Below are 22772 nucleotides of genomic sequence, written 5' to 3' on the forward strand. Positions count from 1 at the left end.
TAGTGCTGCTGGCGACCAGAAGCCAGAGGAGGCAGCAGCAGCAGCTTTCACAGATGCTCGAGGTGGCGACCTATGTGCAGGGAGGTGAAATGTCCACATCCTGAGGACAAGGCCGACCATCAGGCTAGGGAGGGACACAGACGGGTAGGCCTGTGACAGCCCAAAGTGTACAGGCGGCGCTGGTCTTTCGAACAGATGACGGACTACGTGTGCCACAGGAAGCTCCAACTCAACAATCGGATGGTGCGGACACCTGTGCCATATCCTCATGGACCTGGCACCACGTGGAGGAGGATATTCAATCGTGGCGGCCTTCAAGGTCACCACAGCCCTGTACGTCTACACCTCAGGGATCATTCCAGGGCTGAATCGTGGACTTGTTCGGCAATGTGTCATCTCAAAAGCAATATCCCACAAGTTAGTCTGTGAAGTCACAGATGCCCTTTTTGCCCAGGCACAAAACTAGAGAAACTTTGATATGGTCATGCACAACGAGATGCCCGGAGCGGCATGTGGCGTAGTGGTAGCTCGGACTCCTGCACTGAGGACCCGGGTTCAAATCCCGGCCCTGGGTCACTGTCCATGTGGAGTTTGCACATTCTCCCCATGTCTGCGTGGATTTCACCCCCACAGCCCAAAGATGTGCAGGTTAGGTGGATTGGCCACGCTAAATTGCCCCTTAATTGGAAACAAAATAAATAATTGGGTACTCTAAATTTATGAAAAAAAAGATGCCTGTGCAGCAAGATTCTCCATCATTGATGGGATGCTCCAGGTCAAGGGGTTAGTAGATGGCAGGCATGTCCCCTTGAGCGAACTGGGCCATCTGGGAGTGCCCAACATCAACAGGTAGGAGTTCCACTCTGATGCACTATCAATTACGCGAAGACGAGAGTAGAATGTAATCGAGGCTTTATTATACTGAGATGTGTGGCCTCCGACAGCAGCTGACGAAATAGCTGCTGTACGGGGATCACCCATATTTATACTCCACCTACTGGGCGGAGCCAGCAGGCAGGGATCTACCCCCATACCTGTAGTACAGGGGCCTTACCGTAAAACACATATATATATAGTATATACATCAGTGGTGACTACCACACACTCCCTGAACATCTGGCTCATATGTGACCACCACATGGAGATCATGCACATCTATGCAAACTTCCCACGGAGTGTGCAGGACAGTTACAACCTGGGGCAGTGGGACATCCCCAGTCTCTTCGAGGACCATCCCAGGAAGGCCATTTGGCTCTTAGGGGATAAGGTATACCCGCTGAGGATCTGGCTGGGTCAGTCAGACATCCCTGGCCTGTTTGAGGACCACCCCAGGTTGCCCGGTTGACTCTTGGGGGAATAAAAGGTACCCACTGAGGACCTGGCTAATGAAGCCAGTAGGGAGGCCAATGCGAAGACCTGATACAACGAGGCCCAGGCGGCCACCAGGTCTGTCATTGAGCGGTGCATTGGACTCCTCAAAATGCGGTTTCGATGCCTCGACTGCTCTGGTGATGCACTGCAGTGCACCCTCCAGAGGGTCGCCCGCTTTGTGGTGGTCTGCTGTGTACTCCACAAGCTGGCATAGCAGTGTGGCGACATGCTGGATGTGGACGGGGAGGAATATGTGGCCACTTCCGAGGAGGACGTCGACGATGAGGAGCGCTGGATCAGGAGGGGCTGGAGTATGAGCCCGAGGAGGACCCTAGGACCAACTGAAGAATGGAGTACAGGCGGGAGTGGCGAGGGTTTGGCAAGCCCAGAGGGCCAGGTAGGCCTCATCCTCACCCGCTTAAAATAGGACGTGGTCTCGTCTGACATATCCCCCTCTCCAACCCCCACACTCCCCATCCCCCCACACACACACATTTCCCACTCTCCCACGACCTGTGTAATACCACTCCACTGAGATAGGACTGTCAGCGGGTCACGGTTGAGAGCAGGGGGGCGATGTTAACCCGCAGAGAGCTCTGCACTGGGCTCCCCAATCAATGCCATAGACTGTCTCCTCAGTGCTCGCTCACGCCCATCACCTGCCGGGGTGGGGAAAGGAGTCCAGGACCTCCATGTCTGGGTCGATGGTGCATGGAATTGGTGCTTGGTTCGCATACTGGAAGAAAGTGCCAGAGGTATCATATTGGTCGAGGCCAACAGAATTGAATGATTTACAGAAGTGTTTCCGATTTATTATTATCACATATTTGTACACGGTGAAAAGTATTGTTTCTTGCATGCTGCACAAACAATGCATACCGTACATAGGGAAGGAAGGAGAGACTGTAGAATATAATGTTACAGTTATAGAATGAAGTTTTAGAAGCATAGAATGAGAGTGAAAGATATAATTAGAGGGTATGCTGGGCACAGCTTTCAAGAAGTCGCCTCGCTCCGGTGCCATCTTGGAAAAAAATATGCTTGTGTCATTGTTCGTCAGTGACTGGAACATACTCTGCAGCACCTCGACTACCCACCTGAGACGGGGTGTGGGGGGTGGGGTGGGGAATGGGGCAGTGTGGGTGGCACTACTGAACGTGGGTGGCCTGGGGCACGGAATGGTGCTGGGTGGGAGCGGTGCCAGGTGCATTCTCTTGAGCGGGCGTCGGGGTTCTGGTGCTAACTCACTGAGCAGCCCGGTGGTGGTAGTTGACGTTCTTGCAGCACTGGGTGCCGGTCCTCCTGGCCACGTTCCCTGAGCTGACAGACACTGCTACTTCCTCCCACGCGGCAGTGGCTGACTCTCCAAAGTAGGAAAATTGTCTCTGACAAATAAACCTAGTCTTTTGTATCAGTATCAGAAATGAGTCCCCAGATTTATTCCCCTAAAGCTTGATGGAGTTACATTAAAGCCACTTGTATTAACATAATGCTGTCGACATAACAAACGTTGCAAGGCTTATTCAAATAAGCATACGAAAAATTCACATTCAGCCGGAAAGGGGTTGATCAGGAAGGATCACTTTTAGGGGCAGCAGGGTAGCATGGTGGTTAGCATAAATGCTTCACAGCTCCAGGGTCCCAGGTTCGATTCCCGGCTGGGTCACTGTCTGTGTGGAGTCTGCACGTCCTCCCCCTGTGTGCGTGGGTTTCCTCCGGGTGCTCCGGTTTCCTCCCACAGTCCAAAAGATGTGCGGGTTAGGTGGATTGGCCATGCTAAATTGCCCGTAGTGTCCTAATAAAAGTAAGGTTAAGGGGGGATGTTGGGTTACGGGTATAGGGTGGATACGTGGGTTTGAGTAGGGTGATCATGGCTCGGCACAACATTGAGGGCCGAAGGGCCTGTTCTGTGCTGTACTGTTCTATGTTCTATTTTCTATAAGTGAAGGATGCGAGGTACGCTTCGAAGCAACTTAGCCAGTGCTCGAACGTTTCTGTGGCATCGGCTGCCTGTGGGTCCAGCTCCAAGCGATCAGGCTTGAGTGATGAGTTCATCTTTAGAAGCTTAGTGTATTAAATTGATATGCCTTCAAGAAGCACATGACGAGTGATGAATGTAACTGAGGCTTTAATACACTAAACAGCAAGCCTCCTGCCTCTGGACCCGAACTGGGTCGGAGGCGGAGACTTGCCACCTTTATACATAAGCTTGAGGGGAGGAGCCACAGGCGGAGCCAGCCTGGACAAGCCCAGGCATGCACAACACAACAGAATGCAATACCGTGGTTTACCACACCGGCTACCTTCTTGAACCACTTCAGTCCATGTGCTGCAGGTGAACTCAGAGGCCAGTTAGGAAGAGATTTCCATAATTTCCCTTCTGCGACAGTGAAGGTACAGCAATATAGTTTCAAGTCAGGATGTCGGATGACTTGAAGGGAACTTGCAGGTGGTGAAGTTCTGAAGCACCCGTTGCCTTTGTCTGTCCAGGCGGTAGAAGTTGTGGGTTTGAAAGGTGCTTTTGAAAGTCCCTTGGCGATTTTCTCCTATGTGTCTTGTAGATGGTAAACAGTGCTGCCACTCCTATTCACCACACTTCTGACTTGGCACACAGTGCTTATATGCCATTAAATTGCCCTACCAGATAGTTCATCTAAAGGTGGTTATGGCGTAGCACAGACCAAAGTGCTTTTTTAGTTGACGTGATTTTCGTAATTGGGAAACAATTTGAGAGACGAAACAGCCCTTGATTAGACAAGATATCTTTTGGGAACCCAATACATATTAACATTTACAGGAATGCTTTAGCCATATTGTTTGTGCTTCAGCTGCTGTTTTGAATCACATTTTGTTAAAAAACTTTTTGTACCATCCACAGCTTAGCACTGCACCCAGAACGAACTTTCGTTGCAACAGGACAAGTGGGAAAGGAGCCACATATATGTGTGTGGGATACCTACAATGTACAGACGATATCAATCCTGAAAGATGTGCACACCCATGGAATAGCCTGCTTGGCTTTTGATCACGATGGCCAGGTAAGCAAATTTGTGCTCCGTCAAATATTTATGTAGTAAAATGGACTTTGAGAATCCAAAATTGATGTTAGCCATTGAAAGAAAGGCATGAAGTTTTTCACACACCAATTCCAATAGTTACATTTTATGAGTTACATCTTCATATCTTTTATAAAGCTAATATTGTGTTGTGTTGCTTGCTCTCAGTACCTGTTTGATAACTTTGCTTACTTTTACAGAGCCACTTCTGAGTTTGGTCCATGTCTGTGTGCAATAGATTCTGCTCATTGATGCATCCTTCATGTCATTTAAAAACAAGCCTAAGCCAATGTGATAACATTGACTACCACCCTTTCTTTGCCTGTACCTCTTGTGGAGCAGTCCAAGGTTTTTTTATCTTCAGCCATCAAGGGTTTTTCCCCATATGATTGTGCTCTATGTTATTGATAGTTGACATTTGGGTTAAAGTATTGTTCAATATATGATTGCTATACAACTACAATATGGCTTCCGACTGGTAGTTTTGTCTACCTGTATACCTGTATGTTTCCAAGTTTGATACCGGTTACCACCATTATTTGAGATGTGGGAAGAACTGAACAATATTTGTCCTTTTCCGATTTCCAGGACAGTTCTGATTTTCAGAGGGTTTCCCAATCCTTTCTTAAATATACATCTGGGTCTAATCCGCACAAAAGGGTGGAAGAATCGCAGGAGGGCCGCTCTGGCAGCCCCCCCCCCCCCTCCGCTCCCCCAAATGGCGTGTTGCGTTTTCGACAGCGCCCAGCCGTTCCCGACCGGTTCATGCCAGTGGCAACCACACCTGGTCGCTGCCGGAGTGAACATGGCGCCAGCAGCTGTTTTGTGGTTTGTGGGGGGCGGAGAGGGGAATGAGCACCACGACCGTGCTCGGGAGGGGACTGGCCCGCGATCGGTGCCCACCGTTCGTCGGGCCAGCGTCTCAATGGGACGCAGTCTTTCCCCTCCGCTGCTCCGCAAGGTCAAGCCACCACGTCTTGCGGGGCAGTGGAGGGGAAGACGGCAACCGCGCATGCGCGGGTTGGAGCCGGCCAACCCGCGCATGGGCAGCTGACGTCAGTAGGCGCGTCGGCCGCGTCATTCTTGGCGCGCCGGGCCTTGACGCCAGCGACAAGGCCCGGCAGCCGAGATTCATGGCACGGCCCACCTAGCCCCCCAGCAGGGGGAGGGGGGGGGGGGAGAAATAGGGGGCCAAGAGTGGCCTCCGACGGCATCATGAACCTCTCCGGGTTTCACGACGGTGTCGGGCCTGGCGGAGAATTCCGCCCTAGGTATGAGGCCAGTCACATATTTTCTATTGTGTAGTAAAAGCCAAGGCTGCGATTTAGCGGCTGCACTAGGCATGGGCACGAATCCTGTAATGGCTTTTAAATCTCACGAGAGGCCAAAAACGGGATTTGCGCCAGCGAGATTCCCGAACGTGATCTTCCCAGCCTCCCGTATGATGATGCAATCAGGTTCACACCCGGGAAGGATGTGAACCTGACTAGCATATATTATAATACAATATCATGAGCAGGCTTAACCCCGCTGCTTCCGCCCTCAACATATCATCCCACCCAGGCAGCGTGGCGTCACACCGGCGCAAATCACTACAGTTTTCGAAAACTAAAACTAGCCGTGATGACCACTCTGGGGCACAGAGATAAGTATAGTCCCTGGGTGGTGATGAATATGCCCAAGCACTTCCCCCGGCACTTCTTCTTGGCATAGCCAATCTGGAAGTGCCAGGTGCGGGCCCTCTGGGGAATCCCATTGGGGGGTTCTCCTTAAGTGTGGTGGGGGAACATACCCTGGTGCTTGGAAGGTAGGGGATGGGGAAAGAGACGATCTCTGTGAGGGGGCATGCACCAATGCTTGTGTAGTCGGCTCCATGCCCTGATCTCTACGGACCTGATCTTGTGTCTCTATCAGGCCCTACCCCCCAGAGTGACTGCTCAAACCATGCCCCAGATTCTCTGTGCGCTGAGTGCTAGAAAATCTGGATGTGCAGTGGGGGGTAAGCAGGTGGTTAGTGTGTTGATGGGGGTTGGGATTGTTGCTTTGGTCGGGGGCCGGGGAGGGGGCTAACTGCTGACAGGGTAGGGACTTTTGAAGTACGATATGAGGGGGGTTGATGATGGTGGACATCTGAGGCTGGCCTGGTGGGTTGCGGGACGCGGGCCGGAGGCAAACTCAAGAGGGGCTATGGTTGATCACGGGGGCAGGGGAAATGCGAGAGGGTTGAATGGGCTGGTCAAGAGGTCCCGTTGCTTGGCTTTGGCGCTGAGAGAGTCGGGGAGGTGGAGGGGCCTGGTGCGGGGTGGGGAAGAACATAGGGTATCGCTGTATGCGGACGACCTGCTGTTGTATGTGGCGGACCCAGAGGGGGGAATGCCGGGGGTGATGGAGCTGTTGGCTGGGTTTGGGAGCTTCTCGGGCTATAAGTTAAATCTAGGCAAGAGTGAGGTATTTGTAGTACACCTGGGTGATCAGGAGGAGGGAATTGGGAGGCTCCCGTTTAAGAGGGCAGTGAAGAGTTTTAGATACCTGGGGGTGCAGGTGGCCAGGAGTTGGGGGACTCTCCATAAGCTTATTTTTACCAGGCTTGTGGAGCAGGTGGCGGGTAGAGTGCAGTCCGTCAAAATGACGGTTCTCCCGAGGTTCTTGTTCCTCTTTCAGTGTTTGCCCATCTTTATCCCTAGGGCCTTTTTTAGGAGGGTGACTAGCAGCATCATGAGCTTTGTTTGGGCGCATGGGACCCCGAGGGTGAAGAGGGTCTTCTTGGAGCGGGGTAGAGATGGGGGGGGGGCTGGCGTTACCCAATCTCTCGGGGTAATACCCCCAATACCTGGGGGTATTGGGCGGCCAATGTGTCGATGGTGCGCAAGTGGGTGATGGAGGGGGAGGGGGCAGCATGGAAACGGTTGGAGATGGCGTCCTGTGGAGGCACAAGCCTGGGGGCCCTGGTAACGGCGCCGTGGCCGCTCCCTCCTACGAGGTACACCACGAGTCTGGTGGTGGCGGCTACCCTCAAGATTTGGGGGCAGTGGAGGCGACATAGGGGGGAAGTGGGGGGGCTCGATGGAGGCTCGTTAAGGGGGAACCATCGGTTCGTCCCAGGGAACATTGATGGGGGGTTCCAGGGTTGGCACAGAGCGGGCATCAGACAGCTGAGGGACCTGTTCATTGATGGGAGGTTTGCGAGCCTGGAGGAGTTGGAGGAGAAATTTGGGCTCCCCTCGGGGAACATGTTCAGGTATCTGCAGGTAAAGGCGTTTGCTAGGCGGCAGGTGGAGGGATTCCCTTTGCTTCCCGCGAGGGGGGTGAGTGACAGGGTGCTTTCGGGGGTCTGGGTCGGGGATGGGAAGATATCTGATATCTACAAGGTAATGCAGGAGGTGGAGGAGGCGTCAGTAGAGGAGCTAAAGGCTAAGTGGGAGGGGAACTGGGGGAACAGATCGAAGATGGGACATGGGCTGATGCCCTGGAGAGGGTTAACTCTTCCTCCTCATGTGCGCGGCTTAGCCTCATCCAATTCAAGGTGCTACACTGGGCCCACATGTCCGGGTCTAGGATGAGTAGGTTCTTTGGGGGCGAAGACAGGTGTGCCAGGCGTTCGGGGAGTCCAGCGAACCATGCCCACATGTTCTGGGCATGCCCGGCAGTGGAGGCGTTCTGGAAAGGGGTGGCGAGGACGGTGTCGAGGGTGGTAGGATCCAGGGTCAAGCCATGCTGGGGACTCGCGATTTTTGCGGTTGGGGTGGAGCCGGGAGTGCAGGAGGCGAAAGTGGTCGGTGTGCTGGCCTTTGCGTCCCTAGTAGCCCGGCGGAGGATCTTGCTACAGTGGAAGGATGCGAGACCCCCAAGCGTGGAGACCTGGATCAATGACATGGCGGGTTTTATTAAGCTAGAGAAGGTCAAATTCGCCCTGAGAGGATCGGTACAAGGGTTCTTTAGGCGGTGGCAACCTTTCCTCGACTTTCTGGCTCAGCGATAGGATACTGGGTCAGCAGCAGCAGCAACCCGGGGGGGGAGGGGGGAAAAAAGAGGGGAGGAGGGAGACGTTGACTATGTTTGCTTATTTAATTTTAATTTAATTTATTTTTAAGTTCTCTTGTTTACTGGGTTTGGGGGTTGGGGGTGTGTGATACATGCGTTGATACGGTCTTGGGGGTGTTACAGTTATTATGGTGTTTTATTGTTGCTTTTCATTGTTTGTTGTTATATTTTCTGTAAAAAATTCCAATAAAAATTATTTTTAAAAAAAAAGAGGTCCCGTGTGTTTGCGCATTTGAGGAGCTTAAAGGTGGATGTGGCATTCTTGCAGGAAACATACCTGTAGACTGGGTATCAGACCAGGCTAAGGAAAGGGTCTTTCATTCGGGATTAAATTTGAGAATGCGGGAGGGCGGCGGTCCTGATACATAAGCGGGTAGCGTTTGAGGTGCAGAACATAGTGGCAGACGCCGTGGGAGGTTTGTTATGGTGAGTGGGGAGGGGATGCTGGTGGTTTTGGTGAATGTTTACGCCCCAAACTGGGACAATGTTGAGTTTATGAGGCGGGTGTTGGGGAAGATCCCGGACCTCAACTCATACCGGCTGAAAATGGGGGAGGGATTTTAATAGTTATTGAGCCGAAATTAGATCGGTCAAGTCCGAGGTCGGGGAGGGTATCAGTGGTGGCAAGGGAATTGAAAATGTTTAGGGAGCGTATGGGAGGGGTGGACCCATGGAGATTTCGTAGGCTGAGGGCGAAGGAATTTTTGTTCTTCTCCCATGTGCATAGAGTGCACTCCGTTATCCACTATATTATGATGGACAGGACGTTGTTGGCGGGAATGGTCAGTTCGGAGTACCCGGCGATTGTGGTTTCAGACCATGCACCACATTGGGTGGACTTGCAGGTTGGATCGGGGCAGGGGAGCGCAAGCACCCAAGTGGAGTCTGGATGTGGAACTGTTAACGGATGAGGAGGCGTGTGAGCGGGTTAGGGCTACTATTCTGGGTTATGTGGAGCTGAATGACATGGGGCAGGTTTCAGCCGCCACGCTATGGGAGGCGTTGAAAGTAGCGGTGAGTGGGAGTTTATATCAATAGGGCGCATAGAGACAAGACTGAGCGGGCGGAGATGGCGAGGTTAGTGGATAAGATCCAGCAGGTGGATAGAAAGTATTCGGAGGCCCCGGAAGGTGGGTCGATGAGAGAGTGGCAGAAACTCCAGATCGAGTTTGGACTGATATTTATGCGTAAGGCGGTTGGGCAGTTGTGGAGGGCCAGGGAGGCAGTCTATGAATATGGGGAAAAGGCGAGTAGGATGTTGGTATATCAACTGAGGAAGCATGAGACGGCGAGGGAGATCGTAAAGGTGAAGGATAGGACGGGGAATCGATTATAGGCCTGGTGGAGGTGAATGGGGTGTTTGAGGAATTTTATAAGAGGCTATATGATTCGGACCCCTAGCCGGAGTAGAATGAGGCGTTTCTTAGATGGGCTGAAATTCCCCAAGGTGGAGGAGGACCTGGTGGAGTGTCTGGGAGCCCCCACTGGACTGGTGAGGTGTTGGAGAGTATGGGGACGATGTAAGCAGGGAAGGCCGCGGGCCTGGATGGGTTCCCGGTGCAATTTTATAAAACGTTTTCAGGGGACCTGGGGCATCTGATGGTAAGGGCATTGAATGAGGCAAAGGAGAGGGAGGCGGGGCCCTTCCCCCCATGTTATCGCAAGCCTTGATTACCTAAATTTTAAAGACGGATAAGTACCCGGAGCAGTGTGGGTCCAGCCAAACAATTTCATTGCTAAATGTGGATGCTATGTTGTGGCCGAGATCTTGGATTGAGGACTGTGTGCCGGGGGTGATAGGGGAAGACCAGATGGGGTTTGTAAAGGGGAGGCATCTCTCGGCCAATATTAAACGTTTGTTAAACATTATAGTGATGCGCCCGGAGGGACAAAATGTGGAGGTGGCGGTCGCTATGGACAGAGAGAAAGCTTTCAATCAGGTGGAGTTGGTCTATTTGTGGGAAATGTTGGGCCGGTATGGGTTTGGGCAGGAGTTTGTGGATTGGGTCTGGCTGTTGTATCGGGTGCCGGCAACGATGTACGGACAAATCGGGTGAGTTTGGAGTATTTGAGGTAGCACAGTCAGACGAGGCCCACTCTCCCCATTGATCTTTGCCTTGGTGATAGAGCCACTGGCGATAGCGCTTAGGGCGTCAAGGGATTGGCAGGGGATAGTGCCGGGGGGTGGAGTATAAGGTCTCGCTGTATGCGGACGATCTATTGCTCTATATATCGAACCCTTTGGAAGGTATTTGGGAGATTATGGACATATTGGAGGAATTCGGCTGATTCTCAGGGTTCAAATTGAATATGGGGAAGAATGAGGTTTTCCCGATCCAAGCAAGGGGGCAGGAGATAAGGTTGGGGGAGTTGATGTTTAAAGTAGTGGAGACAAGCTTCAGGTATTTGGGCATTCAGGTGGCACGGGAGTAGGAATAGCTGCACTACTGTAGCGGGTGGGGGTGGCTCTTCCAGGCTTGATGAATTATTATTGGGCGGCGAACATAGCCATGGTTAGGAAATAGGCCAGGTAGTAGGGGAGGGGTCGGTATGGGAGCAATTGGAGGCAGCCTCTTGAAAGGACTCGAGCTTAGGGGCACTTTTGTTGGCACCTCCATCGTTCTTGCTGGCCAGGTACTCCACATGCCCGGTAGCGGGCCCTGAGGGTGTGGGGACAGTGGTGGCAGCACCTGAGGCTGGAGGGGGTCTTGGTTTGGGCACCGATCTGTAGGAATCATAGGTTTGCTCCAGGGGGCGGCTGGACGGGGGATTTTGGGGATAGCGACGGGTGGAGATTGAGCGGTTTGGGGATCTATTCGTTGGGGGCAGCTTCTCGAGCTTGGAGGGGTTGGTGGAGGAATTTGAGGTGTCCAGCAGGAGTCGGTTCCAGTATTTGCAGGTGAGGGATTTTGTTAGGAAGCTGGGGCAGACCTTTCCCCACGTGCCGCCCCTACGGCTACAGGACAAAGTGGTGTCAAAAACAGGGGTGGGTGAGGGCAGAGTGTTGGATATCTATAAAGAGCTAATGGATTGGGTGGGAGCCCCGATAGGGGTGGTGAAGCGTGAGTGGGAGAAAGAGCTGGGAAGGGAGTTGGAGTCTGGGTTGTGGGAGGAGGCTCTGAGGAGGGTGAACGCATCCTCTTCATGTGCAAGGCTTAAAGGAACATTTCCCTTAGCTTTATTCAGTCAAGGTGATCCACAGGGCACACATGACTGTGGCCAGGTGAGTAGGTTTATATGGTGTGGGATGATGATGGTTTAGTTTATTTGATTTACCTAATCTCATCACTAAATGCTTGAAGTGCCTGTATTTTGTGGATCCAGTTACCATGATCTATGCTCCATTTCTATTTCTCAAGTAAATACAAAAAGCCTGGTTTAAGGCTCATATCTAAAATAATATTAAATGAATGGAATTGTGGAGGAAAATCAGTTCTATACAACTGACCATGTTGATATTTTCTATGCTATATCGCAATAAAATCCAGTGTTACATTTTAAGTAGTAAGTTACATGTTTCATGCTGATTCTAAATACCACTGAAACTTGTTTTTTAGCTTATGAATTATAAACTGGCTTTATGGAATACTTTTTCAGTCAAGGAACATTCCCCTTTGGATGGAAAATGGAAGCCCATGGTTTTGATTAATTAGTGCAGTGAGTGATTATAGAGCCTCTGTAAAAGTTGCTGTTTTCAGAAGGGGCTTTGTGGGAGGGGAGGTTAATTAAATTTCGTCAACCAACAAAAATTGAGCGATTTTCCTAATTTCAATTTTCTTTCTTCCCACTTCACAGCGTTTGGTATCTATTGGTCTGGATTCCAAAAACACTATTTGTGTTTGGGATTGGAAGAAAGGAAGAGTTCTGGCTACTGCAGCAGGACACACAGATAGGGTAATGTCTTTGCTTAACAAATGCTACGCTGGAAAGTTGAGAGGATGAAACATATATATAAATTTGACAAATTTAAATAGGAGCTTCAGAAACGTTGAGCGTAAAATTATAAATATATGCCTAGTGAATGTAAATGATGGTGTCTTGTACTTGGCCAAGAGAGAACAGAATGAGGTTCTTTCCCAATGTTACTTGCACATCTCTTTGAGAGTTACAGAGTAGCAATAGTTTAAGGTTCTTCAGATTTCTGGGGCAATAATGAAGGGATGCTATTTAAATGGGAGATTAGTTTTTACTCCTTGACAATGTAGAAATACAATAATTTGAATTAAGCAGTTATGAAGTGATAAATTTTGGTAGAAAGAATGTGAAGAGGCGATGTAAACTAAATCATACTACTTGAAATGGTGTTTAGGAACAGAATGACCTGGGAATATAAGTATACAAATCTTTCGTGACAAAATTTGTTGAGAAAACCTACTGAATAAAGAATCCTGCACTATATTAAAAGAGGTATAAAGTACAAACCGAAGGCAGTTGTATTCCAGGTGAGATTGTCTGGCCTCCACGTGGTCTGTTTCTTGGCGGTGGGTGGCTTCCCGTCATTGGCAGGTGGCGGGATCTTCTGGTCCCTTCGCTGTCAATGGGATTTCCCATTGAATCTACCCCATGCTGCTGGGAAACTGGCATAGATACATCGAAGATAGGAGTAGGAGGAGGCCTTCTGGCCCTTCGAGACTGCTCCGCCATTTATCACAATCATGGCTGATCATCCAACTCAGTAGCTGTGGTGGTATGGATATGAACACTGCCATTAGTGCAGAGCACTGGCTTCCCATTGGCTCTGGCTGGTCATGTGCCTCTTGTCCGATTGGTTGGGACTAATCATGTGACTGCTCTCCAATTGGTCGAGAGGCAAGTAGGCCCCGCCTCCGAGGCGGGGTATAAGTACCCAGAGTTCCTGGCGGTCGGCCTTTCTCTGTAGTCGACCACCGGGCTAACAACTAGCTGATTAAAGCCACAGTTCGGATCCTAATTGTGTCTTGAGTCGAATTGATGGTACATCAGTAGCCTAATCCTGCTTTCTCCCCATAACCTTTGAACAGCCAGAAGATCGCACCCTACATCTTTATAAAACAGTGGTTGGCTCCGTCGGCGACTGTGCCTAATTTTAGGCACCACACTTTAGGAAGGATTTCTCTGCCTACGAAATGATTTAGAGAGGGTTTACCGGAATGGTACCAGGGATGAGAAACTTCAATAATGTAGAGTGACAGGAAATCAAGGGGTGTTCTTGGAGCAGAGAATATTGAGGGAAGATTTGTTTTTTATAAAGCATTTTATTGAGGTATTTGTGATTTTGTAACAATAACAGAAGAAACAATGTACATACAAATATAAACATAGTGCAAAGGCCGTCTTCCTCCCTCACAGGTCCCACCTTTCTTACACACTAATCTAAGCTAAACCCCCCCCTCCTCTAATAAGTTCATGGAGGCAGAAGTCCCGTCCCCAGAATTCCTTTTATTTACAAACCCAACAGTTGAACAACCATGACCATTCAGTCTGCTGTCTACACCGGGAGTGCAGAGGATCTAACACTCCCTATTAGAAACACAGAAAGGGGTTCCCTGATTGGGCCACTAATCAGGGTATTTGTACTCTAATTGGCCAATCTCAAAGGCCTGGCCTAAATCATTACACCCCTCCCCCCCAAAGTCCGATGAGCCCCCATGGTCCTTGTGACTCACGGATCTCCTGCTTCGTTTTTGCGCTGGGTCTGTTTCCTCCACTTTGGCCTCCAACGTAGAATGATACCTGGGGCTGGATTCTCCCCTACCCGGCGGGGCGGAGTTTCCCAGCGGGATGGAGTGGTGTGAACCACTCCGGCGTCGGGCCATCCCAAAGGTGTGGAATTCTCCACACCTTTAGGGGCCAAGCCCTAACATTGAGGGGCTAGGCCCGCGTCAGAGTGGTTCCCGTCTCGCCGGCTGGCGTGGAAGGCCTTTGGCGCCATGCCAGACGGGGCCGAAGGGATTTCGCCGGCCGGCGGAAGTCCGCGCATGGGCCGGAGCATCAACGGCTGCTGACATCATCCCCATGCATGCGCAGGTGGGGGGGGGGGGGGGGGGGGTCACTTCCGCATCGGCCATCGCGTAGTCTATGGCCGACGCAAAAGAAAAGAGTGGTCGCACGGCACAGGCCCGCCCGCGGATCGGTGCACCCCGATCGTGGGCCAGGCCACCGTGAGGGCAGCCCCCCCGGGGCCAGATCGCTCGGCGCCGCCAGTCCCGCCGGTAAGGGAGATGTTTTGATTCATGCCGGCGGGACCGGCATTACAGTAGCGAGACTTTGGCCCACTGCGGGCCGGAGAATCGCCCCGGGGTGGGGCGACCGGCGCGGCGCGATTCCAGCCCCCGCCGAATATCCGGAGACGGATTTCTGCACGGCCGCTCGGCCCATCAAGGCCGGAGAATCGGCGGCCAGGCCATGGACAGTGACCGGTGCCGCCCCAAATGCGGCGGTGCAAATGGTGCCGATTCTCCGCTCCTCGGAGAATTATATGCCGACGTCGGGGCAGCGATTCTCCGGCTCGGCATGGGGCTCGGAGAATCCCGCCCCTTACCTCCTGGATTGTGGTGGGGGCTGGGGCATCATCAATTGTCCTCACCCGATCCTCCAAAGGGTGTACCTGATTTGTCAACCTTGTACCCCAGATAGGTTACGTGAGGTGCAAGGAAAATACATTTCTCCCTCTTTAAGTGCACACCTTCTGCTGAAAACCTCCTGAGGACTTCCTCCAGGTTTTGCAGGTGTTCTGCCTTTGTTTTTCCTGCAATGAGGACGTTGTCCAGGTAAATCGCGACTTGTGGTAGCCCTTGCAACATCTTCTCCATTGTCCTCTGGAATATCACACAAGCTGACGATACCCCGAAGGGTAATCTTGTATACTGAAAAAGGCTCTTCTGGGTGTTTATCGTTGAGAATTTTTGTAACTCTTCGTCCAGCTTCAGCTGTAGATATGCGTGGCTCATATCCAGCTTTGAGAATAGGAGTCCTCCAGCCAGCTTTGCACACAAATCCTCAATCCGGGGAATTGGGTATTTGTCCAGTTGTGAGTAGCGGCTAATCGTTTGTTTGAAATCTCCACAAAGGCGGACCGAGCCGTCCGGCTTAAGGATAGGCACAACGGGTGCCGCCCACTCTGCAAACTGGACCGGTTTTATTATTCCCTCACGCTCTAATCGTTTTATTTCCATATTGACTTTCTGCCTTCATGCGAAGGGTACTGGTCGGGTACTGGACTGCCTCTGGATCTACATGCAAAGTCGCCTTTGCTCCTGTGGCGAATCACAGTCCTAGTAATTCATACTGTGTTATATTGTATGTTGTGTCTCTGTAAGCTTGGTATACGAGCAGTTGCGCGGCTCTGCCCGTAGGGGGAGATGAGGAGTTTGTGCTGGGCTCCACCCTTAGTTCCGCCCATGGCTCCTCCCACTAACTGGAAGTATAAAGATCTGCAGTTGTGAGCCTGCTGCCAGTTCATCTCGTCGCAGGCAGGCTTAGTTGTAAGACTATTAAAACCACTGTTCACTTCCAACCATGTGTATTGTGAATTGATGGTCACATCAGCTCCCTTTATTGTTCCGAGCTCTTCTCGGAAAACCTTTGGGTATTTGCACAGGAGTTCGCTCAGGCGGCCATTTTCCAGCTGGAAAATGTTTACCCAATCCAGCTGGATCTCTAAGCCAGTTTTGTCCCAATAAGCTTGGCCCCACATCTTTCACCACCATTAAAGGCAGCCTAACCAGTTGCTCTCCATAAGCCACAGTTACATGCGTTGTGCCCAACACTCTCAGTGGTTTCCCTGTGTATGTCCTCAGTTTTGCCGAGGTCCTGGTTAGGAATAAGGGTTGAAGTCCAGTGCAAATTTTATTGAATACTGTTTCCCCTATCACTGATACGGCTGCTCCCGTGACGACTTCCAACAGTGTGGGACGTCTATTCAATCTTACGGGTAATTTAATGGGTTTTGATTTCACCATCGTTACACAATTTAGTTTTTCCTCGTTGGAGGTAGGTGGGGCTTTTAGGCTATGCATTCTCCTGTACCCCGGCCTACGTAACCTTCTCCAGGATGATGGTTTTGGACTTCTATTTCTCCTTTCTGTCTCCGATCTCTGGCAACAACTGCAATATTTTGCCGGGAAAAAGGCTGCAGGGGCTGCCGTCTGTCTGGACCTAATTTTACCTTGCTTGGGAGGGCTTCTGCGAGTGGGCCTGGTTAACTTAGTATCCGAGTTGTTCCTGAGGGTGGCTATGCAGTTGCATATTCCCCAGCGGTAGTCCCTAAACTCAGTTTCACTGGTATGGGCGTCTACCTCCATTGGAGTACCCTGTAACGAGCAGGTTTCTTTGGGTTGTTCTGTTTTCTTCGTCGCCACTGTAATAAGTCCACGGAGGCAGTCGTCCCGTCACCAGAATTCCTTTTATTTACAAACCGAACAGCTGAACAACTATGACCATTCAGCCTGCTGTCTACACCGGGCGTGCAGAGGATCTGACACTCCCTGTTGTATACACAGAAAGTGGTTCCCTGATTGGGCCACTAATCAGGAAACTTGTATTCTAATTGGCCAATCTCAAAGGCCTGGCCTAAGTCATTGATGCACCATCAATTGGACTCGAGTCGTAGTGAAGTTCCAAACAACAGGCTTTAATACGCTAGATGTGAGCCCGGCGGTGGTCGTACAGAGAAAGGCCGACTGCCAGCCAACACGCGCTCTTATACCCCGCCTTGTAGGTGGAGCTACCAACCTTTCAGCCAATCGGCGGGGAATCACATGACCAGCCACCACCAATTGGCAGAGAGGCACATGACTTGCCTGGGCCAATGGGCAGCGAGGCTGCTGTACCAATGGCAGCCTGGTTCTCCGGTAATATGATCTCTCTCGCCATACTACCACATTCACCCCTTGTGGAGAAAGAAGCAGGGGGGGGGGGGTGTATGGCCAATAAAATTGGTAGTATGACTAGAGACCTTCTCGGGTAATACCGAGGTAACTATGGCTGCCCACTGGCCCGTGACGAACGTGCAAGAAAACCATGTTATATACAGTGTACAAGAGAGAAACAAAACAATAACCATAGTAATAATAATAAAAAACATCGGCAAGGTACATGCACAGAACATGAAAGTCCATAAGGTCCATCGAATTGACTCGATCAGCCGGATGGGTGCTTCCGGTGTCCTGCCGGACCTGCGCAGCGGCACCAGTGACGTTGGAGCAGTGGTCGTCCGTGACTCCGGGAGCTGTGGTCCTGTGTCCGTACCCCTGGTCGGAGTTGGTGGTAGCCGGGCCGGGGAAAGGGGTTCCTGTGCGCTGGGTTGCGGGGGCGCCGGGGGCGGTCGGAACTGGGGGGAGGGTGTTGGTGTTTGGGGGTGTGGCCGCACTCCGGCGGGTGCCAGGTTCCGAAGGGAGACCGTGTCCTGTCGTCCGTCGGGATACTCCACGTACGCGTACTGCGGGTTCGCGTGGATTAACTGGACTCTGTCAACCAACGGGTCGGACTTGTGCACCCGCACATGCTTCCGGAACAGGATAGGCCCGGGGGTGGCCAGCCAGGTCGGGAGTGGGGTCCCAGAGGAAGACTTACTGGGGAAAACAAGAAGACGTTTCATGTGGTGTTTGATTCGTGGCAGTACAAAGGAGGGACCGAATAGAGTGGAGGGCGTCTGGAAGAACCTCTTGCCAGTGGGAGACTGGGAGACACCTGGACCGCAGGGCCAGTAGGACGGTCTTCCAGACCGTACCGTTCTCCCTCTCGACCTGACCGTTACCCCTGGTCGTCCTGCTAAAGGCGATGCCCCTGCTGAGCAGGAATTGACGCAGTTCGTCACTCATAAAGGAGGACCCCCGGTCGCTGTGGATGTACGTGGGGTAACCGAACAGGGAGAAAATGGAGTGGAGGGCTTTGATGACAGTTGAAGTTGTCATGTCGGGGCAGGGGATGGCAAAAGGGAAGCGGGAGTACTCGTCAATCACATTGAAAAAGTATACGTTGCGGTTGTTGGAGGGGAGGGGACCCTTGAAGTCCATGCCGAGACGTTCAAAGGGGTGGGAAGCCTTTACCAGATGCGGCTGCTTGGGGCGGTAAAAGTGCGGTTTGCACTCTGCGCAAATGTGGCAATCCCTGGTCACTGTCCTGACCTTCTCGATGGAGTAGGGCAGGTTGCGGGTCTTAATGAAATGAAAGAAGCGGGTTACCCCTGGATGGCAGAGGTCCGCGTGGAGGGAGCGGAGGCGGTCTATCTGCGCGTTGGCGCAGGTACCGCAGGACAGGGCATCAGAAGGCTTGTTGAGCTTCCCAGGACGATACAAGATATCGTAGTTGTACTTGGACAACTCGATCTGCCACCACAAGGTCTTGTCGTTCTTGATCTTGCCCCTCTGTGCATTATCGAACATGAAGGCTACTGACCGTTGGTCTGTGAGGAGGGTAAACCTCCTGCCGGCCAGATAGTGCCTCCAATGTCGCACAGCTGCGACAATGGCCTGTGCCTCCTTTTCCACCGAGGAAAGGCGGATTTCGGAAGCGTGGAGGGTCCGGGAGAAAAAGGCCACAGGTCTGCCCGCTTGGTTGAGGGTGGCCGCCAGAGCTACATCGGACGCGTCGCTCTCGACCTGGAATGGGAGGGACTCGTCGACAGCACGCATCGTGGCCTTCGCAATGTCAGTTTTGATGCGGCTAAAGGCCTGGCGGGCCTCCATCGAGGGGGAACGTGGTGGATTGGATGAGGGGGCGGGCTTTGTCGGCGTAGTTAGGGACCCACTGGGCATAATAAGAAAAGAAGCCCAGACAGCGTTTGAGGGCTTTGAGGGAGTTGGGAAGGGGGACTTCCATCAGGGGGTGCATGTGTTCGGGGTCGGGGCCTATCACTCCGTTACGCATTACGTAGCCGAGGATGACTAGACGGTTGGTGCTAAACACGCACTTATCCTTATTATACGTGAGGTTAAGGAGTTTTGCGGTTCGGAGGAATTTACGGAGGTTGGTTTCATGGTCCTGCTGGTCATGGCCGCAGATGGTGACATTGTCGAGATACGGGAAGGTGGCTCGTAAATTTTGTCCATCTCCCTTTGGAAGACCGAGACCCCATTCGTGGCACCAAAGGGAACCCTTAAAAAGTGGTAGAGTCGCCCATCCGCTTCGAACGCAGTGTACTTTCAGTCACTCGTGCGGATGGGGAGCTGGTGGTAGGCGGACTTAAGGTCCACCGTGAAAAAGACTTTGTACTGCGCGATCCTGTTAACCAAGTCGGAGATACGGGGGAGAGGATACGCGTCCAACTGCGTAAACCTGTTGATGGTCTGACTGTAATCGATGACCATACAGTTTTTCTCCCCAGTCTTAACCACCAGCACTTGTGCTCGCCAGGGACTGTTGCTAGCCGCTATGACCCCTTCCTTCAGGAGCCTTTGGACTTCGGACCTGATGAAGGTCCGGTCCTGGGCACTGTACCGTCTGCTCCTGGTGGCGACGGGTTTGCAATACGGGGTGAGGTTCGCAAACAAGGAGGGGGGGTTGACCTTGAGGGATGCGAGGCTGCAAACAGTAAGGGGGGGAATAGGGCCGCCGAATTTAAAAGTTAGGCTCTGCAGGTTGCACTGAAAATCCAGTCTAAGAAGTGCCGGTGCGCAGAGGCGGGGGAGGACGAGGAATTTATAATTTAAAAAAACCCTCCCCTGGACCGTCAGGTCCGCTATGCAGCACCCGGTGATTTGGGCGGAGTGCGAACCAGATGCCAGAGCTATTTTGTGCTTTACGGGGTGAACGGGAAGCGCACAGCATCTTACAGTGTCGGGGTGGACGAAACTCTCTGTGCTCCCGGAGTCCAGTAGGCATCTTGTTTCGCGACCGTTGAGGTGGATCTGTGTGGTCACCGTGGCGAGTCGTGGCAGGAACGCGGAGTCGTCATCCAGGACGGAGTAATCGCTTGCGGGGTCCTCCGTGCCGATCCAAGATGGCGCCGCCCGACGGCCGCACATGGCGTCGGGGGCCCAAGATGGCGGCGGCCGTGGATTACTCGTGGCAGTGGGGGGTGGAGGCAGCGAGGTCCGTGGGCCGCACGGGGCCCTAGAGTGCAGGGGGGGTCCCCGCGGTCGCTGTCTGGAACGGCAGCGACCGACTTGGAGAGGCAGACGGCCGCGAAATGGCCCTTTTTGCCACAGCTCTTGCAGACTGCGATGCGGGCAAGGCAGTGCGGGCGGGGGTGCTTGGCCTGCCCGCAGAAATAGCAGCGGGGGCCCGTGGGCTTGTCTGGGCGTCCTGCAGCTCAGGTCTGGGTGTCCGAGTCGGCGGGGGTTAGGGGGCTGTGCCACGCTGCCCAAGGGGCTGCCGCGCGGCCGGGGGCATATGCGCGCATGTTGCGGTCAGCGACCTCCAAAGAGGATGCAAGGGTCCGTGCCTCAGTGAGGCTGAGAGCGTCCTTCTCTAACAGTCTCTGCCGTATTTGGGGTGACTGCATGCCCGCCACAAAGGCATCCCTAATCAAGAGTTCAGTGTGCTCCGCAGCAGTGGCCTGCGGGCAGGCGCAGTTTCTCCCTAGGACAATGAGGGCCCGATAGAATTCATCGAGGGACTCACTGGGGAATTGTTGACTTGTTGCCAGGAGGTGCTGCGCGTAGACTTGGTTTACTGGCCTGATGAAGTGTCCTTTTAGGAGATCCATGGCGACATCATAGTCCAGTTCGTCCCCTATCATCGAGTAAATGGCGGTGCCCATGCACGAGTGGAATATATGGAGTTTCTGCTCCTTTGTTGGTTGATTTTCTGTAGTAGAGAGTTAGCTGTTGAAGCACACCAGCCAGTGTTTAAAAGTTGCTGACGTGTTTGCAGCATGCGGGCTGATCCGGAGGCATTCTGGCTTAATCCGTAGTTCCATTTTCAAAGTCTAGCGTATTAAATTGATGCACCATCAATTGGACTCGAGTCGTAGTGAAGTTCCAAACAGGCTTTAATACGCTAGATGTGAGCCCGGCAGTGGTCGTACAGAGAAAGGCCGACTGCCAGCCAACACAAGCTCTTATACTCTGCCTTGTAGGCGGAGCTACCAACTTCTCAGCGAATCGGCGGGGAGTCACATGACCAGCCACAACCAATTGGCAGAGAGGCACATGACTTGCATGGGCCAATGGGCAGCGAGGCTGCTGTACCAATGGCAGCCTGGTTCTCCGGTAATATGATCTCTCTAGCCATACTACCACAGTCATTACACCGTCCCCTCTTCTCGGCTGACGGTTAATTTTCTCTAAAGAAGTCGACGAACGGCTGCCACCTCCGGACGAACCCTGACATTGACCCTCTCAGGGCGAACTTTATTTTCTCCAGACAGAGAAAGCTAGCCATGTCAGTGAGCCAAGTCTCTGACTTTGGGGGCATTGAGTCCCTCCAAGCTAATAGTATCCATCTCCAGGCTACTAGTGAGACAAAGGCCAGAACGTCTGCCTCTTTCTCCTCCTGGACTCTCGGATCCTCCGACACTCTGAAAATCGCCACCTCTGGACTAGGTGCCACCCTTGTTTTTAACACCTTGGACATGGCATCCGCAAACCCCTGCCAGAATCCCCTAAGCTTCAGGCATGCCCAGAACATATGAACATGGTTTGCTGGTCCTCCCGCTTTGCACACCTGTCTTCTATCCCAAAGAACCTGCTCATCCGGGCCACTGTCATGTGTGCCCGGTGAATGACCTTAAATTGTATCAGGCTGAGGCTGGCGCATGATGTGGACGGATTGACTCTCCTCAACGCATCTGCCCAGAGACCATCCTCTATCTCTCCTCCTAACTCCTCTTCCCATTTGTGTTTCAGCTCCTCGGTCTGCGTTGCCTCTGACCCCATGAGTTCTTTATAGATGTCCGAAACCCACCCGTCTCCCATCCATACTCTGGAAATTACCCTGTCCTGTATCCCCCTTGGTGGTAGGAGTGGGAAGATTGAGACCTGCTTGCCTAGGAAGTCCCGCGCCTGCAAGTACCTAAACTCATTCCCTCCCGTCAATTCAAATTTCTCCTCCAATTCCCTCAGGCTGGGAAAGCCCCCCTCTATGAACAGATGTCCCATCCTCTCGATCCCTGCTCTTTGCCATCTCCAAAACCCTCCATCCAGCCTCCCGCAGGCAAACCTGTGCCACCTGGATGCCTAGATACCAAAAGCTTCCCCCATCACTCTAAACAGCAGCTCCCCCAATCGCCTCTCCTGCCCCCTTACCTAACATCTCACTTTTTCACATGTTCAATTTATAACCCGAAAACCGGCCAAATTCCCCCAAAATTCTCATTATTTCTCCCATTCCCCCTAATGGGTCAGAAACATAAATGAGCAGGTTATCTGCGTACAGCGAGAC

General features: G+C 52.3%; 1 protein-coding gene across 8 annotated transcripts in view; it reads left to right on the plus strand.

Moving 5' to 3' along the window:
* The window catches only part of LOC119952316 (echinoderm microtubule-associated protein-like 5), a 298867-nt gene that overhangs the window by 42959 nt on the left and 233136 nt on the right, over positions 1 to 22772 (plus strand). For all 8 annotated transcript variants that reach the window (XM_038775979.1, XM_038775973.1, XM_038776000.1 and 5 more), the window contains exons 2-3: positions 4250 to 4409; positions 12264 to 12362. In XM_038775979.1, the coding sequence (XP_038631907.1) occupies positions 4250 to 4409; positions 12264 to 12362 (259 nt within the window). The remainder of the gene's footprint in view (positions 1 to 4249; positions 4410 to 12263; positions 12363 to 22772) is intronic.

The sequence above is a fragment of the Scyliorhinus canicula genome, chromosome 2 (genome assembly GCF_902713615.1).
Source record: "Scyliorhinus canicula chromosome 2, sScyCan1.1, whole genome shotgun sequence".
NCBI lineage: Eukaryota > Metazoa > Chordata > Chondrichthyes > Carcharhiniformes > Scyliorhinidae > Scyliorhinus > Scyliorhinus canicula.